The 20,581-nt window shown below is 42.0% G+C and overlaps 1 protein-coding gene across 1 annotated transcript in view; it reads right to left on the bottom strand.

The window, feature by feature from the left end:
• The window catches only part of GARS1 (glycyl-tRNA synthetase 1), a 39,970-nt gene extending 19,746 nt beyond the window's left edge, over positions 1 to 20,224 (bottom strand). Inside the window, exons 1-7 of the mRNA XM_054571326.1 lie at positions 19,919 to 20,224; positions 10,903 to 11,004; positions 10,069 to 10,171; positions 8,573 to 8,714; positions 7,306 to 7,394; positions 6,843 to 6,919; positions 1,944 to 2,089 (exon numbers count right to left, since the gene is read on the bottom strand). Of these exons, the coding sequence (XP_054427301.1) occupies positions 1,944 to 2,089; positions 6,843 to 6,919; positions 7,306 to 7,394; positions 8,573 to 8,714; positions 10,069 to 10,171; positions 10,903 to 11,004; positions 19,919 to 20,140 (881 nt within the window). The 5' untranslated portion in view covers positions 20,141 to 20,224. The remainder of the gene's footprint in view (positions 1 to 1,943; positions 2,090 to 6,842; positions 6,920 to 7,305; positions 7,395 to 8,572; positions 8,715 to 10,068; positions 10,172 to 10,902; positions 11,005 to 19,918) is intronic.
• Between the last annotated feature and the right edge of the window lie 357 nt (positions 20,225 to 20,581).

Below are 20,581 nucleotides of genomic sequence, written 5' to 3'. Positions count from 1 at the left end.
ACCACCTCTCTCTCTCTCTCGTAATGTCCCTGAAAGCTCTGATTCTCTTCCCGACTAATCACTGACATGGAGGCAGGTGACAATTTTAGATGCTTCTGTAAACTGGACCCAGCCTAAGCATCCCTCTGTTAACCTGCACACTAAGGTGTAACCACGGGAATAAGACGACGCCAGGGCGGGGCCCCCACTGGCCCCGGCGCTCGCTTGCCACGACCGCCACGCCACGCCACGCCACGCGGCCATCCAGGGTGCTCACGCCGCGCCCTTCCCCGTGGTGTTCCACGCTTTCAGCCAGCGCCCTCTAATGCTTCTCCACGTTTTAAAGACAGAGCCAAACAAGTCTGCCCTTAGAGCCACTGTCCTCGTCTGCGTTTCACAGAAAATATCCTGCGCAAATGACGACTGAGAAAGTGTTCCCGACAGCCTATTCCACCAAGAGTACCTTGTAAAAACAACTTGAATGCAGAGGAAAACAATAACATTTTACCCTCTTCTCGCTCTCACACACCCAACTCTTTTGATTTCTGTACTCCTGTCCAGGTTTCTCCCAAGTGTAGGTGCAGCTACAGTTTCTATCCACATTTATAAGGAGGATGTATAAGATTATGTATTCTCTCATTTATTTTATACTTTTCCATTTTTTAACTAAAAATCCCTCCTATTTAATAGCTGCAGAGCATTCTCCTAAAATGTTCTATTTCGCTCTAACTTATTTAAACACTCTCGAATTACAGGGTGAAGGAGTTATTTCTGCTTTTAACTTATATGCCCTCGACACACACCGCTTCCTTTCCTTTTGACTTATTCTCTTAGATGAGTCCCTGGGAGTGGGATGAAGGACCAGAGGGCCTGGCCCAGTTTATGACTCTGTGTGTGCCGCCCGCCGACATGAGAGACTTGCCGTTGGCCTCTTTCCACCAAATATCCCAGATCGACCCTGTGTCTTTAATTAAAGTAATTCTAGTAATACATCCTGTCACAATTAATTTTTACTATTCTTTAGTTTCTACTCCAGGCAACATGATCTATTTAGCTTCAACTTACAGAAACCCGCCCTCTTACCCTAAAATGAGACCATAAGAAAAAATACCTGCAGCTATGAAAGGGAAAACTTTTGCTAAGTTTGCTAACAATGGACAAGGAATCTGGAAACACAGCATCTAGTTCTGGATCATACTGTCAACTGTTCAGGTTTTCTGTACTCTGTGAAAATCACGTCTTTTAAATGAACAAGCTGCACTTGTGCTGTCCAAAGTGGCAGCCCACTAGTCATGTCTACTTAAATTAATTAAAATTAAATAAACTTGCCCTGGCTGGTGCGGCTCCGTAGGTTGCGGTGTCGTCCTGTAATCTGAAAGGCTGCAGGTTCAGTCCCCGGTCAGGGCACATGCCCTTTCCCTCTCTCTAAAATCAACAGACATGTCCTCGGGTGCGGATTTTAAAAGTTAAATTAAAATAAGCTAATTTTAAAATCCCATTCCTCAGAGGCACTGGGCCAATTCACGTGCTCCCCAGTCGCATGGGGCCACCGCATCGGACAGCACAGAGAGCCGGACACGTCTACCGCCCCGCGGCGGCCCGCTAGTCAGTGCAGGTTTGGACTAAATGGCCTCCGGTCTCTTTCAACAGTAAGTTTAACGACGTCCAAAATCGCTTTTCAACTGTCTTTCCTGAACTATACAGCTATTACTACAAAATATGATAATCACAGACTTCTGTTTATTTTATGGCAAAAAAAAAATCAATATACACACTAAAAAATTATATTCAGAAAGAATCAGAAGAAATAGAGTTTAAGAATATGTCTGTCATAATTTCTCCATCTATTTAGCTGCACTTTATATCACTTTACAGAATTTTTCCTCCTTGGCTGATATTGGTACTTTACTTTTATGACAAGCAATTTGAGTAACTTTGTTACAGAAACAGTAAGTGACACTTACCCAGGCATGTTTCCTCCAGGCCCAATGAAGGTCTTGAACATTAAGTTAAAAGACACTGGAGGGGAGAGGTCATTCCCAGTAATGGGGGACTTTACATTATAATTCACAAAAAGATCCCCAAGTTCTTGCTGTCCGTAGTTATCAAGCTGAAAAACAGGCCAAGAAAAGAATTAGTGTCAATGACTGAGAAACAATAAGGCCCAAGATAAAGCATTACATAGTAAACCCTATCCACCACTGAAACTCACCCCAAAGAAGAACATCAGAATTCACCTAACCTTCCAGATGTCCACACTAAAACCACAGCCAGTTTACACACTTTTCATTTACCAACAGAAAGTATCCTGGGAATGACCTAAAACTCACATATTCACTATCTCACAATCAAAGATATGGCAAAATACTTCTTGTTCAATTGCAACAGTTACTAGTTGGCAAGAATCTGAAACCATGTAACTAAGTTTTTAAAGTTGAACTATAACCCTCTCTGCATTTTAAGGCAAGTGCACAGCCCTGTCTATTCATCAGATGTGCACACAGCTTTCCTTTCCCACCAGATACTAAGTTCCTCGAAGGCAGAAGCTGTGTCTTATTCACCTCCGCGCTTTATAGTTTACTGCACGTTCTATACATTGATGATCAATGCCAAACCCTCCAAAACGATACATGGCCTCCAACTGAATGGCCTTCAAATGACTATGACAAACCATTTGAAGTAAAGAATGTTTAACATTTTTTTAAAAATCTCTTAACGGAAATAAAATAATTAGATAAATCAACTTATGGCCATAAGAACTGGCTTTGGAATCAGAAAAACCAGGGTAAACCAGCCAACTCTACCACTTGCAGGTTGTATGACTCAAGACTGGGCTATTCCCTAACTAACCTCTCTGAGCCTCAGTTTGCTCATGTGTAAAATGGTGGGGGGGGGGGGGGCGTCTACTTCACTGTAAAGGGTTTCTATGAAGATTAAATAAAATATACATTAGTACTTAGCACAGAGCCTGGCACGCAGTATTGACTTGCTGGAAGGTAGCTATTAACAATTTATATTTTCTCCCCTCATAATCTGATGGACATTTTCACTCCACAGGGAGTAACCTACTCACATTAACCCCATGTCCCAAATCTGAATTAACAATTAAAAAAAAAATTTAGCCCTCTAGCTCTAATTCCATAGAAGTTCTAGGGGAAATGCACTGAATACCCTATTCACACCTTACCCAGGAGATGGGATCAATAAGGAAAGGGTTCCAGTGACTCCAGAGACGAACACGATCAACGTAAGTGGGTCTCCCTACTTGAGGACAAGTCAAAGAGTCTGTGGAACAACTCTCAGGCAATCAAAGCATATGTAGTGCTTTTCAATAGAAGACACAATGAAAAAAGAAGTCAGAAAGAAAAGATTCCAAGGATACATACAGGAATCAAAACCCCATGAAGGAAAATTTGGCAATTTTTAGCAAATTTATATTTACAAGTACTTTTTGACCAAGCAATCCCACTTCCAGGAATCTATCCCAGAGACACAGAAGCAAAACTATACAAGAACAAGGCTGCTTATCGCAGAACTGTTTGTGACGACAAAGATGGGGAAGACCTGTCCATCAGGTAATGCGGTGGGTCTCTACGTACTACCCTGCAGCAACCTCTGGGACATTTGGTTATAGAACAGCAAGCTGAAGAAGAGTACATATGGAATGCTACCATTTGCCTAGGAAGGGGGTCACATAGTATCTGCATGTCTTTGTTTATATTCTGTTAAAAAAATAAATCAAGGATTTTTTCAGGATAAAAACTGGTTACCCATGGGGGTAGAAAAGGAATATGGTGGAAGGAAGAGGGAAAGACACTAGATCTATTGAATGTACATCATTTTGAAGATTTAACTTTGGATCTATAAACATTTTTTGCCATAATTATAAAATAAACTTAAATTAAAAAAATAAAACTCTAAAAACTCAAACTGAAACAAAATAATGGACTAACTGCATATCCAGCTAGTGAGTAACTATTAGAGAATGGTTCCAAGGGACTTTAAACAGTTATTAGACTTCACATTACTGGTATATCCCTAAGGAAATAAAGAACAAAAAAATTTTTAACTAGTTTCAAAATTCATATTGTTGATGGGTAGTGCTGATACTGTTATTCTGAGAATATTAATGTGTATAGTATAGGACAATGCATATGAATAATTATGCTGGTGTTGCTGAGAACTAGGACTTTTGGTGTAGATAAAGGAGGTACAGATTTAAGATTAATGAAGTCCCATACCTAATATTAAGTAAAGTATCAATATGAATTCATAATGATTCCACCTTTAAAAGTTCCTCCTCCATCCACTTAACCAATGGCCAACAGCATTCCCACTTATTAAGCACCTTGACAAAATTATCTGATCGAGTCTCTAGATCCAACTGCCAAATTCCAAGAAATATAGAAACAAAGAAATATGTGAAACATCACTAAAATAATGCAGTCAGCCAAGTCCGGATAGTAGGAAACACTAAAGGAACAAATATCTCAACTTAAAAAAAAAATTTAAATCAAATATATGGAAAAAAAATATGGGGAACCTACAGATTGACAGAGATTTGAGAAACTTATCAGGCAACCATGAAGTATGGGCTCTATCGGAATCCCAATTTAAACAAATCCTGGTAACATTTAAGACAATCAGGAAAATGTGAACATTGACTACCCATGTGATGTTAAAAATTATTAATATTTACCAAAATAACAGCAATGAGGTTCATTTTTTTGAGATTTTTTTTTCTTTTAGAGGTAATATAACGAGATATTTACAGATGTAATAAAATGGTGTTTGAGATGCGCTTAACAAAAATTTGGGGGGCAAAGGTGGGAAAGTGAGTAGGGAATATTCAACAAAGTCTGGTAATAACGAAGCAGGCTGATGGGTACACAAGTATCTATTACACTATTTTCTATTTTTATGTTTCAAATCTGTCATAATAACAAGCTAAAAATGGCTTTAAAAACTGGTACAGAGAGAGACAGGTCAGCAAAAATGGGCAGAGAGGGGAAACAAGAGAATTAATTCTGAGCTGTTGAATCCACACAACAAGAAGAAAGCTCTTCCTAAGAAAAAAGGTCAATCAGTGCCTTGTAAAGAAACTGTCATGCCTCAGAAAGCTAACAAGGAGTCACAGGCACTAACGGGTGCAAAAAATGTTACTATGTGCTCAAGCAGGAAGCTGTGTCTAAGTACTATACCATTTCCCATGGGTCCCTACCTTTTCACTGAAAATTATGTTGGCAACAGAGAGAGAGAGGGAGGGAGAGAGGGAGAGAGAGGGAGAGAGAGAGGGAGAGGGAGGGAGGAAGGGAGAGGGAGGGAGGAAGGGAGAGGGAGGGAGGGAGGGAAGGAGGGAGGGAGGAAGGGAGAGGGAGGGAGGGAGGGAGAGGGAGGGAGGGAGGGAAGGAGGGAGGGAGGAAGGGAGAATATGAATCTGACATGGCAAATAAAAATTAAAAAAAAAAAGACTGCTCTCCTAGAACATGGATCCAAGATAAAACACAAAGCCAGTGTTCAAACCATAAAATACGACTTAACAAATCAATTAATTACTTCCTGCTTCTGACAAGTTACTTGGAAATAAATGAAACTGTTATGATGAAAGACATAAACACAAAACCTCATTAAGTCTAACATTCTGAATAGGAAAACAGTAATTTAGGGGTAATTAGACATGCTTTTCATATCTTCTAATAATAATAATAAAGGTCATGCCTTTGGAAAAGAAAGGAAATGGAAATTAATGTGTAGCTATAATGGTGTCAAATACAAGAACTGATTTTGTAAATCATGAGGAACAATACTATAGCAATGAGCTTCAAGCAAGGAATAAAGTAAACTTCAGAGGGACCCAAAATAATTGCCAGATTAAGAAGATTTTCAATTTAAATGAGAAAGGAGAAAATTTCTCAGCTACTGTTAGAAAGCTAGATCATCACAGAGAAAAATTAGCTCGTTAAAAATTAAGTAGGACAACAGCAGAAAAATATCCAGTAAATTCCCATGAGAAAAAAGCAAAGCGTCAGGGAGCCCTACGTTCAGCCTCACATATTTATATACCAATGTAAAGAAAATATGTATAAACTCATCACTGGTTTGTTTTGTCTGGTTTTGTTTTGAACTCAAGAAAGTTAGTTAAATTTACGAGATGCGCTGTGGTGGACCTCACCATCAACTACAGTGCTGGAGAAATGGACTTTGCTTCAGTGGACACACTGGGTGAGAAGTCAGACACACGCCTCCTCCTGGGGGGAGACGTGCGTTCCCATCCTGTCTGAAGGGGGTCTGTGACCACGGAAGGGGTAACTGCTTCTGATGAAGGGGGTGTTCCCGCACTTGCGAAAAGTCAGAATAGTTGTCTCTAAGGTCTTGTCTTCCCTAAAATTTGTCACCTTAAATAGAAATGTAAAAACTGTACTGGAAAAGCAGGGGCTGGGCCATCAGGTCCTAAGAATGATGACATGGAGTCAGAAACGGTGCAACCAGAAGCAGCTCCTGTGGCTGACGAGACAGCACCCATAAAGGTGCCGGCCCCCGAGTCTCCACATCGACAGCGAACTCTATTCATCATCCATCCCTCCTCTGGGTTTTGTTCAGAAAACTGGTTTCCAAGGAGAAAGAATAAATGCTGTGCCTATCTAACCAAATTTGGTTTTGGCTAAAATAAAGGGTCAGCCACAAAAGGTATAGAGAGAGAAAATAAAAATGCAATAGGAGGTGCTATAAGGGACAGAAGGTAAACTTGACTTCTTTACCGCTGTAGCCAGGGTCAGCAGCCCGTGGAAGTCAACAGTCACCGAACACCGAGAGAAAGACAGCACCTACCCGAGGTGCTGTGATAACATCTCCCAAGTACTCACCTGAGCCAAGACACTTTCCATCTCTGACTTCTTCTCTGCAGAACATTTCTTATCAGACATCAATTTCTGTAAATGAGCTATAAGAACAACGTTGACACATGTCAATTCCAATCAATGGGGAAAAGGGGACAATGCCTTTTTTGAGTTTCAGTGCTGGACAGGTAAAAAGAATGAATCTAAGGATAATGTTCTTAATTTATATGAATCCCTTGGTTGGTTTTACAGGGAAAGCCATCATATTGTCTTGATTCTTTTGTTGATTGAGAATATCTAATTATTTGTACACATATTTTTTAAAATAAGGGATTTGATCTGTATACTTAACATCTGTGTGCTTTAGCCTTTATGTGTTATGCACACTCCCAAAAAATTTAACAGAAAAAAACTGAGAAAGGCTGAATCTAAACCCTTTGTTCTGATCAATCCTTCTCGGAAGGGGGTTTATCGAGGTATAGAACCGTACCTTTTAATAGATGGTCAGCACGAAAACACTCTCCATTTTTCACATCTTTCACCATGAAGTCAGCAAATTTGTCTACATGGCCAGAGGTCCTAAAGTAAAAAACATTCATACAAATTAACACACAGACTGTACCCTGTAAGACAATCCCTTGTATGTGTTTACCCATAGTTTGTATCTCTGAACCTGAAAGATGGAGGCTCCCGTGTCTACAATGCTGCCTCCGTGGTGGATGGTGGTGTGCACTAGAGAAAACCCTTCTGGCAGGAAAAAAAACATCAACTAGATCACACTTTTTCACAAGTTGTCGTAAAATCTGTGCTAATTTGCAGAATCAATCCATGACTATCCCATTACCTATCACTAACGTGAAACAAGCAAAAGCCAAACCATGGTGGATGTGACTAGCCAGGAATTCACATCTCATTATAGACAATAAACCTTAGTTTTCTGTTACTGAAACCTGTATGGACACTGGTATTATCTCTAAACAGCTCCTGTTTGTGGAGCAAGGAGCTAAAGAATAGGTTCTCCTGATCTTTCAGATCTATCATCAGAAAACCATGTTGTCTTCATTGGCTGAAATTATTAAGAGAAAGCCTATAGAATGCAAAGAGCAAAAATTAAGTCTTAACCGGGCAACATTAAAAATGAAGTGATGAGCTACAAAATGGAAAGAACTCCTCTTTCAGTTTTATATTCAAAACATCCTGTTCTGCTTTCAACAATGTTGATAGGAATCATTTAAATTTCTGCATTGAAGCTTCAATACAAATAGTAGTATGTGATTAAAAATGTATACCTACCTTTGCCCAGAATTTCTAAGAGTTTATACCAAAAAAATCAGGGATATACATGAAAATTCATCTATCAGGAAGCTCAGTGCAGTAGAAAATCGGAAACAACTTAAATGCCTACAATGTGGACTACTAGCTAAATACGTATGACACATCCATAAAACAGAATGCTATATTGTCATGAAAAATGTTTTAGAAAACTAATAACAGACATAAATGACCACATGTGTTGCGTGAAAACAAGCAGTGTGCCGCTAACACTGATACCTGCATAGGGGCTTACGGAGTAGAGACAAGGAAGGGCGGCTACGGCGATTTGAACGTGGCTATCTGTGAAGAGCAGGTGAGAGTATTTTCTCTGTCTTTCTTTATCTTCTAGATTTTCATAATGACCACGGATGGGTAGCTTTTTATAATCAGAAAAAGTTACTTAAATATGCGCATTAGAGAAGCTCAGTGAGACTATAACTCACTTTAAGACTGGCTCAGGGGTGAGCATGGTACAATCAATTTCCAGGATCTGCTCCTCTTGGATAAAGTGCTGCCTCCAGGTCTGAATAATGTTGTTCTTCAAAGCACATCCAACCGGCCCAAAGTCATACAGGCCACTGACACCTGTAAATACAGCACAGGGAGACCTGTACTTTACCTTGTCACTCTGAGCAAATGAAAGCACGGAGACACGAGACACGTGACACAGACACTCGGAGACTTCACATGCTCCCTGAAAAGGTGTTACAGTCAACAATTCAAATCCCTCGGTACTGAGGAGCCTTATCTCCACTGGCTGAGAGAGGTAAAGTTAAAAAGCTCTTACTCTGTTTACCACGTCCAAATTAGGAATTTCAAGTAGGGTTAGGAGAGGAAAAAAAAAAACAAACCTAAAAGCAAAAGAACTTCCTCCATATACAAGAATAAAAAAAAAAAAAAAACACCACATAGTTTTCTGCCTCAGAAATTAGAAAATAATTCCTTGCATCAGTTGATAATAATGATAACGTTAGCACTCAATTTTCTCATTTGTTCTTGGGTATTTGAGCCACTATTTAAACATCACCAAGTTAAACATTTAGAGATCTGCTTAGCCAAACTGAATCAAGTTTCAACAACAAAGTATCAAAAGCCTAATATTGTTTAAATGATCTCTGTTGACTATGAACAATACCATTCATCATTTAATCAGTGAATTATATTCACCTACACAGCTTCACAGAGCGTTCAGAAAAACGCAGAGACTGAGCTACACATTGTACCTATGAAAAAAGTTTTCCTATGATTTAGGGACTTTGGTTGCTCAATGCCCTGGCCTGGAGGGACATGGCACCCGCGGCCCGCCCTCCGCTGCTCCGAGTCTCCGCTGCAGCGTGGGAAGGCTGTCTAACACGCACAGCTGATCCGGGGACAACCCAGGAAGTGAGGGCTGCCAACCCCCGTGCAGCCAAAACCTGCCCATGGCTTTCGACTCCCCCAAACCTTTACTATTATCTTACTGCTGACCAGAAGCCTTACTGATAACATAAGCAGTCAATTAATACCTACTTTATATATGTATTATGTACTGTATCCTTACAATAAAGCTAGAGAAAAGAAAATGTTATTAAGAAAATCATAAGGAAAGTATATTTACAATACCTATTGAAAAAAGTCCACGTATAAGTGGACTCGCACAGTTCAAAGCCATGATTTTCAAGGGTCAACTGTACACGGACACACCAAATGCTTTGTGGCTCGGCCTCCCATAATTCCCTCCACCCTAATGAGAAAAGCATTCCTCAGCAGTACGTGGGGAGGAGGGAAATGAAACATTTTACATCAAGTGGCCAACTCTAAACAAACAAAAGCAAAATACCTATCCTCTGCTTTATGTGACCCCATACGATTAGGTATTGACAGGCAAGCCACATTTTTGATTTAAGAACAATATTAAAGCCTCTCAGCACAATTCTTATTTCTATCACCAATCCCCTACCTCCATATATAGCAAAAGCTTGATCGTAGAAAAACCTTCTCTTCAGGGTATCTTCCATTTTTGCTCTGTCTACAATGTCATCTTTGGGCTGTAATGCCAGCTCCTATGGGGATTTTAAAATAGAAAATATGTGATTGGAGGGATGAGTAGTGATACGAATTTATATGTGAATTTAATTTATTCATCAGCAAAATTCAATATAAAATTTATCAAACAAGATTTTGATACCCTTAAAAAAACAGAAAGCTTGAGGTTCTTTTCACTCTTTTGAGTTACAGTAAAGATACCTTTACTCAATTATTTAGAAAAGTATGATCGTTTCCAAGATTACAAGACTAAGCTTATTTAGATGCAGGTACTGATAAACAATACCTAAAATTTTAGTAGATCACTGTAGCAAAAACAGTGACTTACAACTCCAAACTACTTCAGTTTGGTGATGGGAGATTTACTGTTTGAAAGATCTGGGGGCAGGTATCAAATGGATAGACCTTTTCCTTAAAAGAAAAAAATGTAAGCACAAAGCCATCATTTCCAGGCATGGGAGAATCCATAAGGAAAAACAAGCACTATGCCTTCCAGGGAAAGCATACTGAGTCTAGGGTATGGGGTAGGGCAGGTCAGAGGCCAGGAAGGCTTCAAGGTGACATTTTTGAGTTGCATGTTGAAAGGATGAGGAGTCTGCCAGGTAAAGGGAAAGCCCTCCTCCTTTAGGGGTAAAGCACATGGTACTTGTTCAGAAACTTTCCTAGGTTTGTCCTGCTCAAAGAGATTAAATAGAGATGAACAATCCTACACCTACTTACGTTCCTATTTTAGAATCCCATGACTCACCTTTGTTTCTAGAATCCTCTTCCGGGCTTTGAGCTCAGCTACTGCTTTGTCTACATCTGCTTGGGGTGCTTTATCTTCTTTCAGTTTTCGAACGAGGTCTCCCTAGCCAACAAAGAGAATTTACATTCCAGTTGGTTTCAGAGGTCAAGAAAAGTTAGGAATGTGTTTTTAAGCATGCCTTTTAAAAGTATCTGTAAGAATAAGGCAATTCAAATATTTATTAAGTGAGAGGTCATTATGAATAACTGAAGGTGTCTGGCCTCAACATTTATAGCTCAGCAGAATATACAAACAAGCATACAAATAACTATGCTCTCAGGGTTTAAGGTGATTACCACCAATATGTGTGTGTTTTTCTTTTGGAGAAGAGGACAGTGGAAAAGGAGGAGGGAAAAGTATTGGTAAGAAGTAGGAAAGAGCGAGATTAGTATGGAGAACACAGAAGAAGCAATAGATAGACCACTCTTTCCTCGAATCTCTCTCATATCTACTTACAAAAAAGTGACCCTTGGTTTTCCACCTACTTCTCTGGCCATTTCCAATAACTACTGGCCCATCTTCCTCTGCCATTTTCTTACCAAATTTTGCCGTGTATAATGTGCATTTTTTTTTTGCCTAAACTTTTGAGAGAAAAGTAAGGGTGTGCATTATACATGGGTATAATGATTACATACCATGGGTATAATAATCTTCCATATATAATGTGCACAAAAAATGTGGGTGTGCATTATATACGGCAAAATATGGTAATTGCGTGAATTTTTTCCTTAGTAATTTCTCTAGATTTCTCGTTCACTTCCAACAACCTACCACCGGTACACTGTCATGGAACACGTAATCTGGGAACATAGACAAAAAAACACTAACTACATGGTCCGGGAAACTCCAAGGTGAGAAATTAAAGTTGTCAAACTGATGGAGCCCTTGGCCGCCCCACAGAAGCAACTGCCCTCCCTCAGGAGGAGCAAACCCTCTACACAGGCCTTGCAGGATGTTCACAGGTTAAAGTCACCAAAATAATAAGCGCAGAGTCAACATTTAAAAATCCATGAGGAAACGAGCCACCATGATTGAGACTCAGCAGAAATAATAAGTAACATAATTAAATGCCGCAAAACATTGCAATGACCAAATATACAACATAAGATGTTTTTAAAAAATAAAAGGAGGGATCAAAAACATGGGCAAAGAACAGAGACTACCCAAGACAATTAGAGAACTTGAAAAAGAACCACGCATTTCATCTGGACATGGACAATGAAAATGGAAAACTCACTGGACAGGTTAAACAGCAGATCAGATACCATTGAAGGAAGAATTAGTGACCTAGAAGACAGACCTATGGAAATTATCCATGGATAACCATGGAAAGCAGCAGAGAGACACTGAGTTAAATTTGTAAATTAGGCAATGAGACAAAGAGAAGAGAGTGAGAATCTGATATTCATCCAACCAGGATTCCAGAAGAATAGAGAAAATTTATAAGATATTTGAAAAGATAATGGCTACAATTTTTTCTGTAATTGCTCAAAGATATGAATTCTCAGGTTTAGGGAACACAATGAAATCCATCAATATATAAAACTAAAGTCCACGCCTAGACAAGCTGTATAAAACATAGCGCTGAGAGCAGTTATAGTTCAAGACCTAGTCTTTAATATCCAATCAGGCCGACTGTGAAACCCTGAGCAAGCCTCACTGGGTTGTTATACAGAGTAAAGGAAACAATTTAAATAGAATATTTTCAATAGTACCTAAACAAAGTAGACATACAAGAAACAATAGTTGTTATTATGCTATATAGCGCCTCAAACGGGCTGTGGCCTGTTTTTCAGAGGTATCCAGCCCAACTTGTTTAGAACTAAATTACTTTTCTCTGCTCCAACCTTGTTCCTTCTCTTATGTATTGCTGTGCATTTGTGAATGGCAACAAATCTACCATTTCCCAAACTTTCAAAACATCAGGTAGTCCTAATTTACTTCCAATGTCTGGTCAATTTCACATCAGAATTTCAAATCTAATCTCTCCATTTCACCTCTCGCAAGTGGGATCGCCCCGCGGAGGGCCAGTCTGCCTCTCCTCCACAGGCGTCCGCACGGTCACGGCTGGCCCGGTTGCCCCGACTCATGTCGTTTCTCTCCTGCCTTCATAAACCTCCTTCTCACAAGCACACAGAGCCCCTAATTTGGAGACTGACCCTACCCCAATGCCATCAGTAATATTTATCCCCTTATCCAAAATGGCTTCCTTTTGCTCAATGAAAATTTTACCACATCGAAATATTCCAACCTTACAATAGCTCTTGGGGAACACGTCTCCCCCTGAAGCGGTCTGAACTACAGGCTGGGTTTTCTCCCACACCCCTCTGAGCCTCAGGGGCTGGAAATAAGGTAAATGTCCCCTTTTTCCCCTCTGTGCTTTCGAACTGATTTCCTCTTCCCCTCTCCACAAACCCCTGCTCCTTTGGAGGGTCTGTTATCACCCATTCCCCTTGTTCTTTTCCAAGCTCCCGCTTACTACCCCTCACTCAACAACAGTCTCCCTCTCCTTCAATTCATGCTACCGTGGAATGTCCTGGTCAGGCAACGAAAAACAGCTTATAATTAATTACCTGAACCTAGAGCCTAACTCTGCTTCCATACAATTAGAAGTATTTCCCCAGTTTTAACGTACACTGCGTTTTCCAGAAATGCCACCCAGGGAAATGTAATTTAAAGGAAGACTGTACCTTCTTTTATTAAGAATTTTACAAAGAGTTCTTATTACTTGAAACAAACAAAACCACATGACCAGCGGCACCACTGCCGTGGTATCAGAGCACCCCGCACAACACACCTCTATCAGTGTGCACAGACAGCGCCTGCGTTCACTGCGCATCTGCGTGTAGCTCTAAGCATCGGCTTCCTTCAGCACAGCTTCCATACCGCCATGCCCCAAAATCCACATATCAAAATACATGCTAGGTCATTATAAATTAATTTTTCTTTGTAATATGTTTTGTTTAGAGCATTATGTGTCCATACATTTTCTTTAATTAGGGTTTGGAGATATTTTGTGTGCGTTCTACCGCAGGACAGTAATGGCGAATTCCCAAACACCTGGCGTGAAAGCGGACTGGGTCTGAAAGTTCAGAGCCACTGAGTCACTCCTCTCGCGACCTCTCCAGCTACGAGGTCCTCAGTCCCCTTCTAACTTTACTTCAGCTCCTTCATTACACTTACAAATATCTGCGATCACCCAACCAAAGCCCTGGCTTGCTTATGTACATGCCTTTTATCTGTCCTGGTCTTAGGATGGGAATTTTGGCACGTCAATTCTGGCACTCAAATATTTGTTGACTGATATCACAACCTAAACCTAGCACGGTGCCGAGCACTTAATATTCAGTAAATATCTATTAATTCATTCTTTACTCATTCAGCGTCCTTTTTTCCTTTCTCTACTGATCAGAGTGCCTATCTCTTAAGTATTCACTAACAGTGCTTTTTGCGGGGGATAAGAACCCGTGAAAGCCTTTGTTCTGAAAAGAGGTTGGCAAGTAGTAATTCTTAATTTTTTCAAAGATTTTACTTATTTATTTATTTTTAAAGAAAGGGAAAGGGAGGGAGAAAAACATCTGTCAGTTGCCTCTGCCTCTCACATGTCCCCACCTGGGGACCTGGCCCACAACCCGGGCGTGTGTCCTGACTGGGAACTGAACCCGGGAATCGAACCCAGCGACCTTCCATTTTGTGGGATGGCACCCAGCCAACTGAGCCACACCAGTCAGGGCAGCAAGCAGTAATTCTGATTGTCTTAAGGACCAGGCAAGCAGTTCTTCTGAGTATCTCTCCCTGGGTCATGACTGCTGATCCCATGCATTTCATCTGCTGTTTCTTTTGAAGAAAGGGCGCAGGCAAAGGGCCCACCATCAGTAAAGGTAAAGGCAGGAAGTATTTAATTTTCCTGAATCACTTTTAAAATTATGATTTATAATGATCCAATCCTGAAAACAAAAGAATTGGAGGTGATCTAAACATGGATGAAAGTACTTAAGGATTCCTAATTTCTAATATTTTTCCTTCTCTCTTCTTCACCACCCAACTATATTTTGATGTGTATGGGTGTATGTTTACTCAGTGAAAGCGATGCGAAATGAGAAGTCTCTACGTTACCCTTAAGAAATATCAACTAGAAGCTTAGTTCCTGGATAAGTTCTTACCTAAAGACATGTATTTGAGATAACAGCCTGTGACTATGAAGCAAAGTAGTTAATAGATGAGCAATCATTCCAGAGGATCTTCATGGATCTTTCCTATGTATCATGATGTATATTCAGCTGGCCAAGAAACAACAAACAAACAAACAAACAAACACTTCCTCCCCTTTGTAAGGTGTTTGGTTTTACGCACGTGGGGCTAGAGGGTTCTTGTTAAGATTTCTCAGATTTCCAAGTGTTTTACAGCTAGTGGAAAAAAGCTTCAGAAATGTTTCATTTGCTCTCTGTGGCTTAAGATAGAGGTTCTTTTGTGCGTTTGATTGTTTTTTTTTTATCCTCACCCAAGGACACTTTTTTTTATTGCTTTTATATAGACAGGAGGAGGTGGCGGGGTAGGGAGAGAAACTTCATTGTGAGAAAAATCAATCGGTTGCCTTCTCCTTCACACCCCAACCAGGGACTGAACCCACAACCTGGGTATGTGCCCTTACTGGGAATCGAACCTGCGACCTTTCAGTATGTGAGACGATGCTCCAATCATTGAGCCACACCAGCCAGGGCTTACGCAAGAGCTTTTACGGGCACTCTCAGTTCAGAAAATCAAAGCCGAGAACTCAGGGCTCTTCACCCTAAGTCTTCTTACTACTAAGGTCTGAATTTTAGCTGTGTCTTCCCAATTACAGTAAAATATGAAATACTGAAACACAAGCAATGTTATTCACACATCTATTCCTATCATTAGTGATTTAGACAGAAAACCATCATTGAAAGGCCACCCAAGAAATCATTAAAAAGATTTTTGTATTATCCTAGCTTACCAAATTCTGACCACATCAACCCTCTTATAAAGGTTCAAAATGTTAGCAAACCAGCAATCACAGGACAATAGGCGAGCTTCATGTCAGCAATGGGTTGGTAAAACCAACCCTCCAATAAGCCACAGTCACCTCAGAGTAACACCGAACATCTTACCCAGAGTTCACTGTGCTCTGTGGGCAGCATTCGCAGCACTTACACGAACTCCCTCACTTTAATGCTCTAACCCCAGTCTCCTATTGCAGATGAAGATGTTTGGCTACAGGAAGGTTTAAAAACCTGCCGAGATCACCAGCTGGAAGACGGTGGAGTAAGGTGCAAACTCTGCAACATCCACTCCAGAGCCCACAGTTTGAATTACTAGGTCCAGTAAAATGAAAATAGGCAGGGGTATAAAGAAAGCCCATCTAGCAACTCTTCAAAAACCTTTCCCATCTTGACAACTAAGTTTCACTACAGGTTAAAAAAAAAAAAATCCTCCTTGGCTATTTTTCTCCATACTAGTTCCTTTGTGAGAACATCCATCTACATCCACCTAAGTCATTTCGGAGTGGCCTCTCACACCCAGGCAGTGACTCGGGACCACCTCGCCAAAGCTCCACACCAGCTGCCCAGTAAAAGCCATTTCAACAGGTTGTGTTTGCACAAGGAGACCTTAGGACACGTATTTCTTCGGCTAAGGAATCCCAACGTTCACACAAAGACGGGACAGGGGAGCAATTCCGACTGAGTAACATTTAAATGCTGAAAACAGGTAACATGATGGGCAGAGAAAAGTGCCCTGAGAGTATCGGGCGAGGGCAGTGGCGGGGGACCCACGGGAGGGCGCAATGGACAGGAGAACAGATCGGGATGAGAACTGGAGAGGACGAGGGGACCCCTCAGCCGGGAGGGGAAAACTGGGCCGGGGGTGGGAGCTTCTGGGGGAGCTGACGAGGTACTACAGGTCCCCTAAGGCAACAACAGTTCTACAACTTTTCGTCTCAGAAGCCGACTCTACTGTTCAAAATCCCCAAGGACCCCAGAAATCTTTTGTTAGTGGGGGCTATTTCAATCAATGTTTACCGTATTAGGAATTAAAATGCAAATTTTAAGTACTTACTAATTCATTTAAAATAACAGTCACAAATTTTACAAAATTCTAACGTTTCCCCAAAGCTTTGGCCACAAATACTAACAGCTGTATTTTTGAAACGATGAGCTCACCTCACTCAGTTTCCAGAAAATGAATGCCCAATACCCAAGACTGAGTAACAACACTTGGTCAGGCATTTTATACAAAGTCTTCAATAAAAGAGGCAGATAGTTCAGCTTGTAGCTCAAACAATCACACAGATGTTTGTCCTGAGACAGGCATCATATTTCAATATACTTTCTGCATACTTCACATTTTGTCGCACAGAAAATTAAAACAGCATACGAAATTAATAAAATTAGTTTTTACTGCTCTACGAAGAACACTCTAAAGCAAAACTGATCCAAACCCCCCCCAAAAAACCAACTCTCAAGTGTGATGGAGAACACAATGACTTGGTTTGGTCCCTCACACAATCGGTGCAGAGGGCAGGCAGCCTCGCACTCGGCGGCTTTTGTACCGTCAGGGTAAATGTCAGCTCAGTGAGAAATGAAAAGAACATCTTCATCTTATCATAATGTGGCTTTGACCTTGGGGACCTCCAAGGGTTTGCAAGCCACACTTTTAAAACCACTGCCCTAGAGCAACAGTTCCCCAACCAGACACTCCAGGACAGAGTTTTCATTAACATGTGGTAAAAAAAAAAAGGACAATGTATTAGATGTTTTTTCAAAGTTAAACCTACTAAATATAAAAGACTGTTCTTTATTATAAGTGATGGTTTGCCTTTTTTGTATTAAAATATGCTTTCTTTTATGAAGTGAAAGCAGAATTCAGATGGCAGTTGGATGGTTGTTACTGGTTTTTTTAATGTCCCTATTTGGTGAAATAAAGGCTGGCCACCCTATGTTAATTCCCGATTTTTTAAAAATTCAGTTGTCCTACAGTGCCCTTCATCAAACACCAAGTGCATTTTTCTTGACATTCTGAAGCCCTCCTAGAAGTTCTAGAACTAGTTCTCCAGTAAACAACTAAGAATATGCCACAGGAAAATACATTAGAGTCCAACCAAACCTTTAAAAAGCAATGGCATGCAGAGCCCAGCAGAGCAAGTTTATAGGAAATACAAAAGTACGTGAAACACATCCCATTACCAAGATCAGTTGTGAAGCTGCTTAAAATCCCCACTCCAAGTATAGAGTTGCACAAACTTCAAAGGGGAAATATAGAAAATGTATGGATGGGACAGTATGTTTCATTTCCCCATAAGCCAAAAAAAAAAAAAAAAAAAAATTGGGGGGCGGTAACTAGATAATCTTTAAATCCCCTCCCAGCTGACACTAGAAGAATCACTGATTCAAAGTTCCAAGTAGTTAACTCTCATATGCGTGGTCCTGAAAAATTAAGAATCCAACCTAACTTACAGATGCAGGAAATATCTTGAAAAAATTAACAAGAGAGCCAACATAAACAATATGCAAGATAATAACAGCATCGAAAAAACAATCAAAGTGCATTTAACTGCCTCCACAGTCTCAGAACAGATAATTTGCTCTGCAGTTCCAGGCTAACGTGGCAGAGGGAGGGGTTTGGGAACGTGTTTTTTTAAAATTAGATGTAGTCTCCCTTCTAAAGTGAAGGATATGGAAAAAAAAATTTAGAATTACAGAAAAGACAAAGGAACCACACCTAATTTCATTTGGGGAGAGTGGAGGTGGGGAGACGGGGAATACGCAACGTGCTGATACTAATAATAAAGGGAAAAAAATTAAGCCCATAGTGAAATTACAAAACAGAACACTATTGAATCGGTCAGGCTCACACTAGCAAGTAGACATTGCAAAGTGGCCGCATTTACTGAATCTGTGGCATCTCTAAACCAATCGATCGCTTCCGCGGGAGGGTTCCACCCTCAGCGGCTGAGACAAGTTATTGCATCAGGCGCCTGCCGAGCTGGAGAAACCCGTTCCGGGTTTACCACTAGGTCCCGATCCCCAGTTCTTGGCTCCACCGACTGGATGTGAGAATCCATTTGCAATCACCTTTTCCTTGTCCTCTCTAAATTCCTACGTCCACGCAGTGCCCTAGGAAAAGGGGGTCTTGTCCAAATTGAGTTCTCTAGCGCACGAAACTTCCTTCACAATGTCCCACTCGCAGGGGTGACCTCACCGAGTCACTCAGCAACATTTAGTGTCCCCCGTTTACGATCAAAGCCCACTCCTTCCAAATAGCCTTTTCTCAGCCGGAAGAGATGACAGGAATGAAGGACGAAGAACTCACATCTCTGTTAGAAGAGGGCGTGGGGAGGGGGGGCTTCAACACCTCCCCGCATCCATGTTTCAACTATTTTTATTTTCTTAGCCCGTCATCGGCTAACGAAGCAATCACTTCAGCAAGATGTCAAGGAGGAAATACCATTCAAAGCATCCTGGATATTAAAAAGGAGAATCTAGCCGTACGAAGACAGAGCTGGCAGCTCGTAAAGGACCAGGGAAGAATTAGGAACCCCGCCACCCCGGCTGCACAAAGAACACGGCGGAGATCGAAAAACTGAAGTTGAGGTTACTGAGCTAGGACAGGAGAGAAACCAAAAGGTCACAGATCCCAGTCTCCTCGGGGAGGCGCGGGCAGTTAACTAGCACTGGAAAAGGAGGACAGATCCGAGCGGAGGGACGCAGGATGCCCACGAGGATCCGAGGGAGTCACCCAAGATGAGGGAAGGGAGGGAAGGTGGCCGACGCACGCGGGAACCTGGATCCGAAGTGGGGGAGGCGAGAAAGATGCCAGGAAACTAAGGGCTTCCAGAGGATGAAGGAGAGGGATAACCGGCGAGGTGGACCGGTGCCCGGGGAGGAGGAAAGGGAAACAAGAGCAAGGCGGGGAGGAAAAAGCCGGGGGCTGTGGGGAAGGCGCAGATTGCCGGTACCTGCTGGCGCACGGCTAGCCTGAGAGGTGCCAGCACCTCCTCAGCCCCGGCGCCGTCCATGCTGCTCCGGGAGGCGGCCGCGGGGAGTAAGGTCGGGGCGGGGGCGCGCGTGCGGAGGGGCCGGCGGGGCGGGGGCGGAGGCCGGGCCGGGAGCCGGGGCGGCAGCGACTGCAGCAGAGCAGAGCAGGCGGCTCTAAGCAGCGCCGGGCGCAGACAGGGCATGAGCCGGCGGCCCGGGGCGGTACGGCAGAGGGGGCGGCGGAAGCGGCGCGCGGGGCCGAGCCCGGAGCATGATGAAATCGCCGCGTAAATGTCGCTGCGCGCGCGCAGCCGCACATTCCACACGGCGAGACGCGGCGCGGCGTCACCGCCCGCAGATTCGACACAAAAACACGGAAGGACATAGCATCCTTCGAAGCCCGGCGAAGGCTGGGTCTAGCTGGGGCCCCGGGAAAGCTATGGGGTCGCAGGTAGCTCCCCCCCAACCCCGCTCACAACCACGAACATATTTGCACAATGATGCGTCAGGCCACACCAATAGGGTGGATGTACAGACGCAGCTCCATCCCAGGCTGCAGACTGAAACGCGCACCTTCAAAGCATAGGCGTGTACACGGGCATTGACCCACGGAAAACACGCTTCTGTGACTGTTCTTTGCTCCC

This window comes from Pteronotus mesoamericanus, unplaced genomic scaffold, assembly GCF_021234165.1.
Source record: "Pteronotus mesoamericanus isolate MK-2021 breed Mesoamerican mustached bat unplaced genomic scaffold, CSHL_Meso_final contig_220, whole genome shotgun sequence".
In the NCBI taxonomy this organism is placed as follows: domain Eukaryota; kingdom Metazoa; phylum Chordata; class Mammalia; order Chiroptera; family Mormoopidae; genus Pteronotus; species Pteronotus mesoamericanus.
The sequence above is the reverse complement of the archived record's forward strand: the minus strand, read 5'-3'. Positions and strand labels throughout refer to the sequence as shown.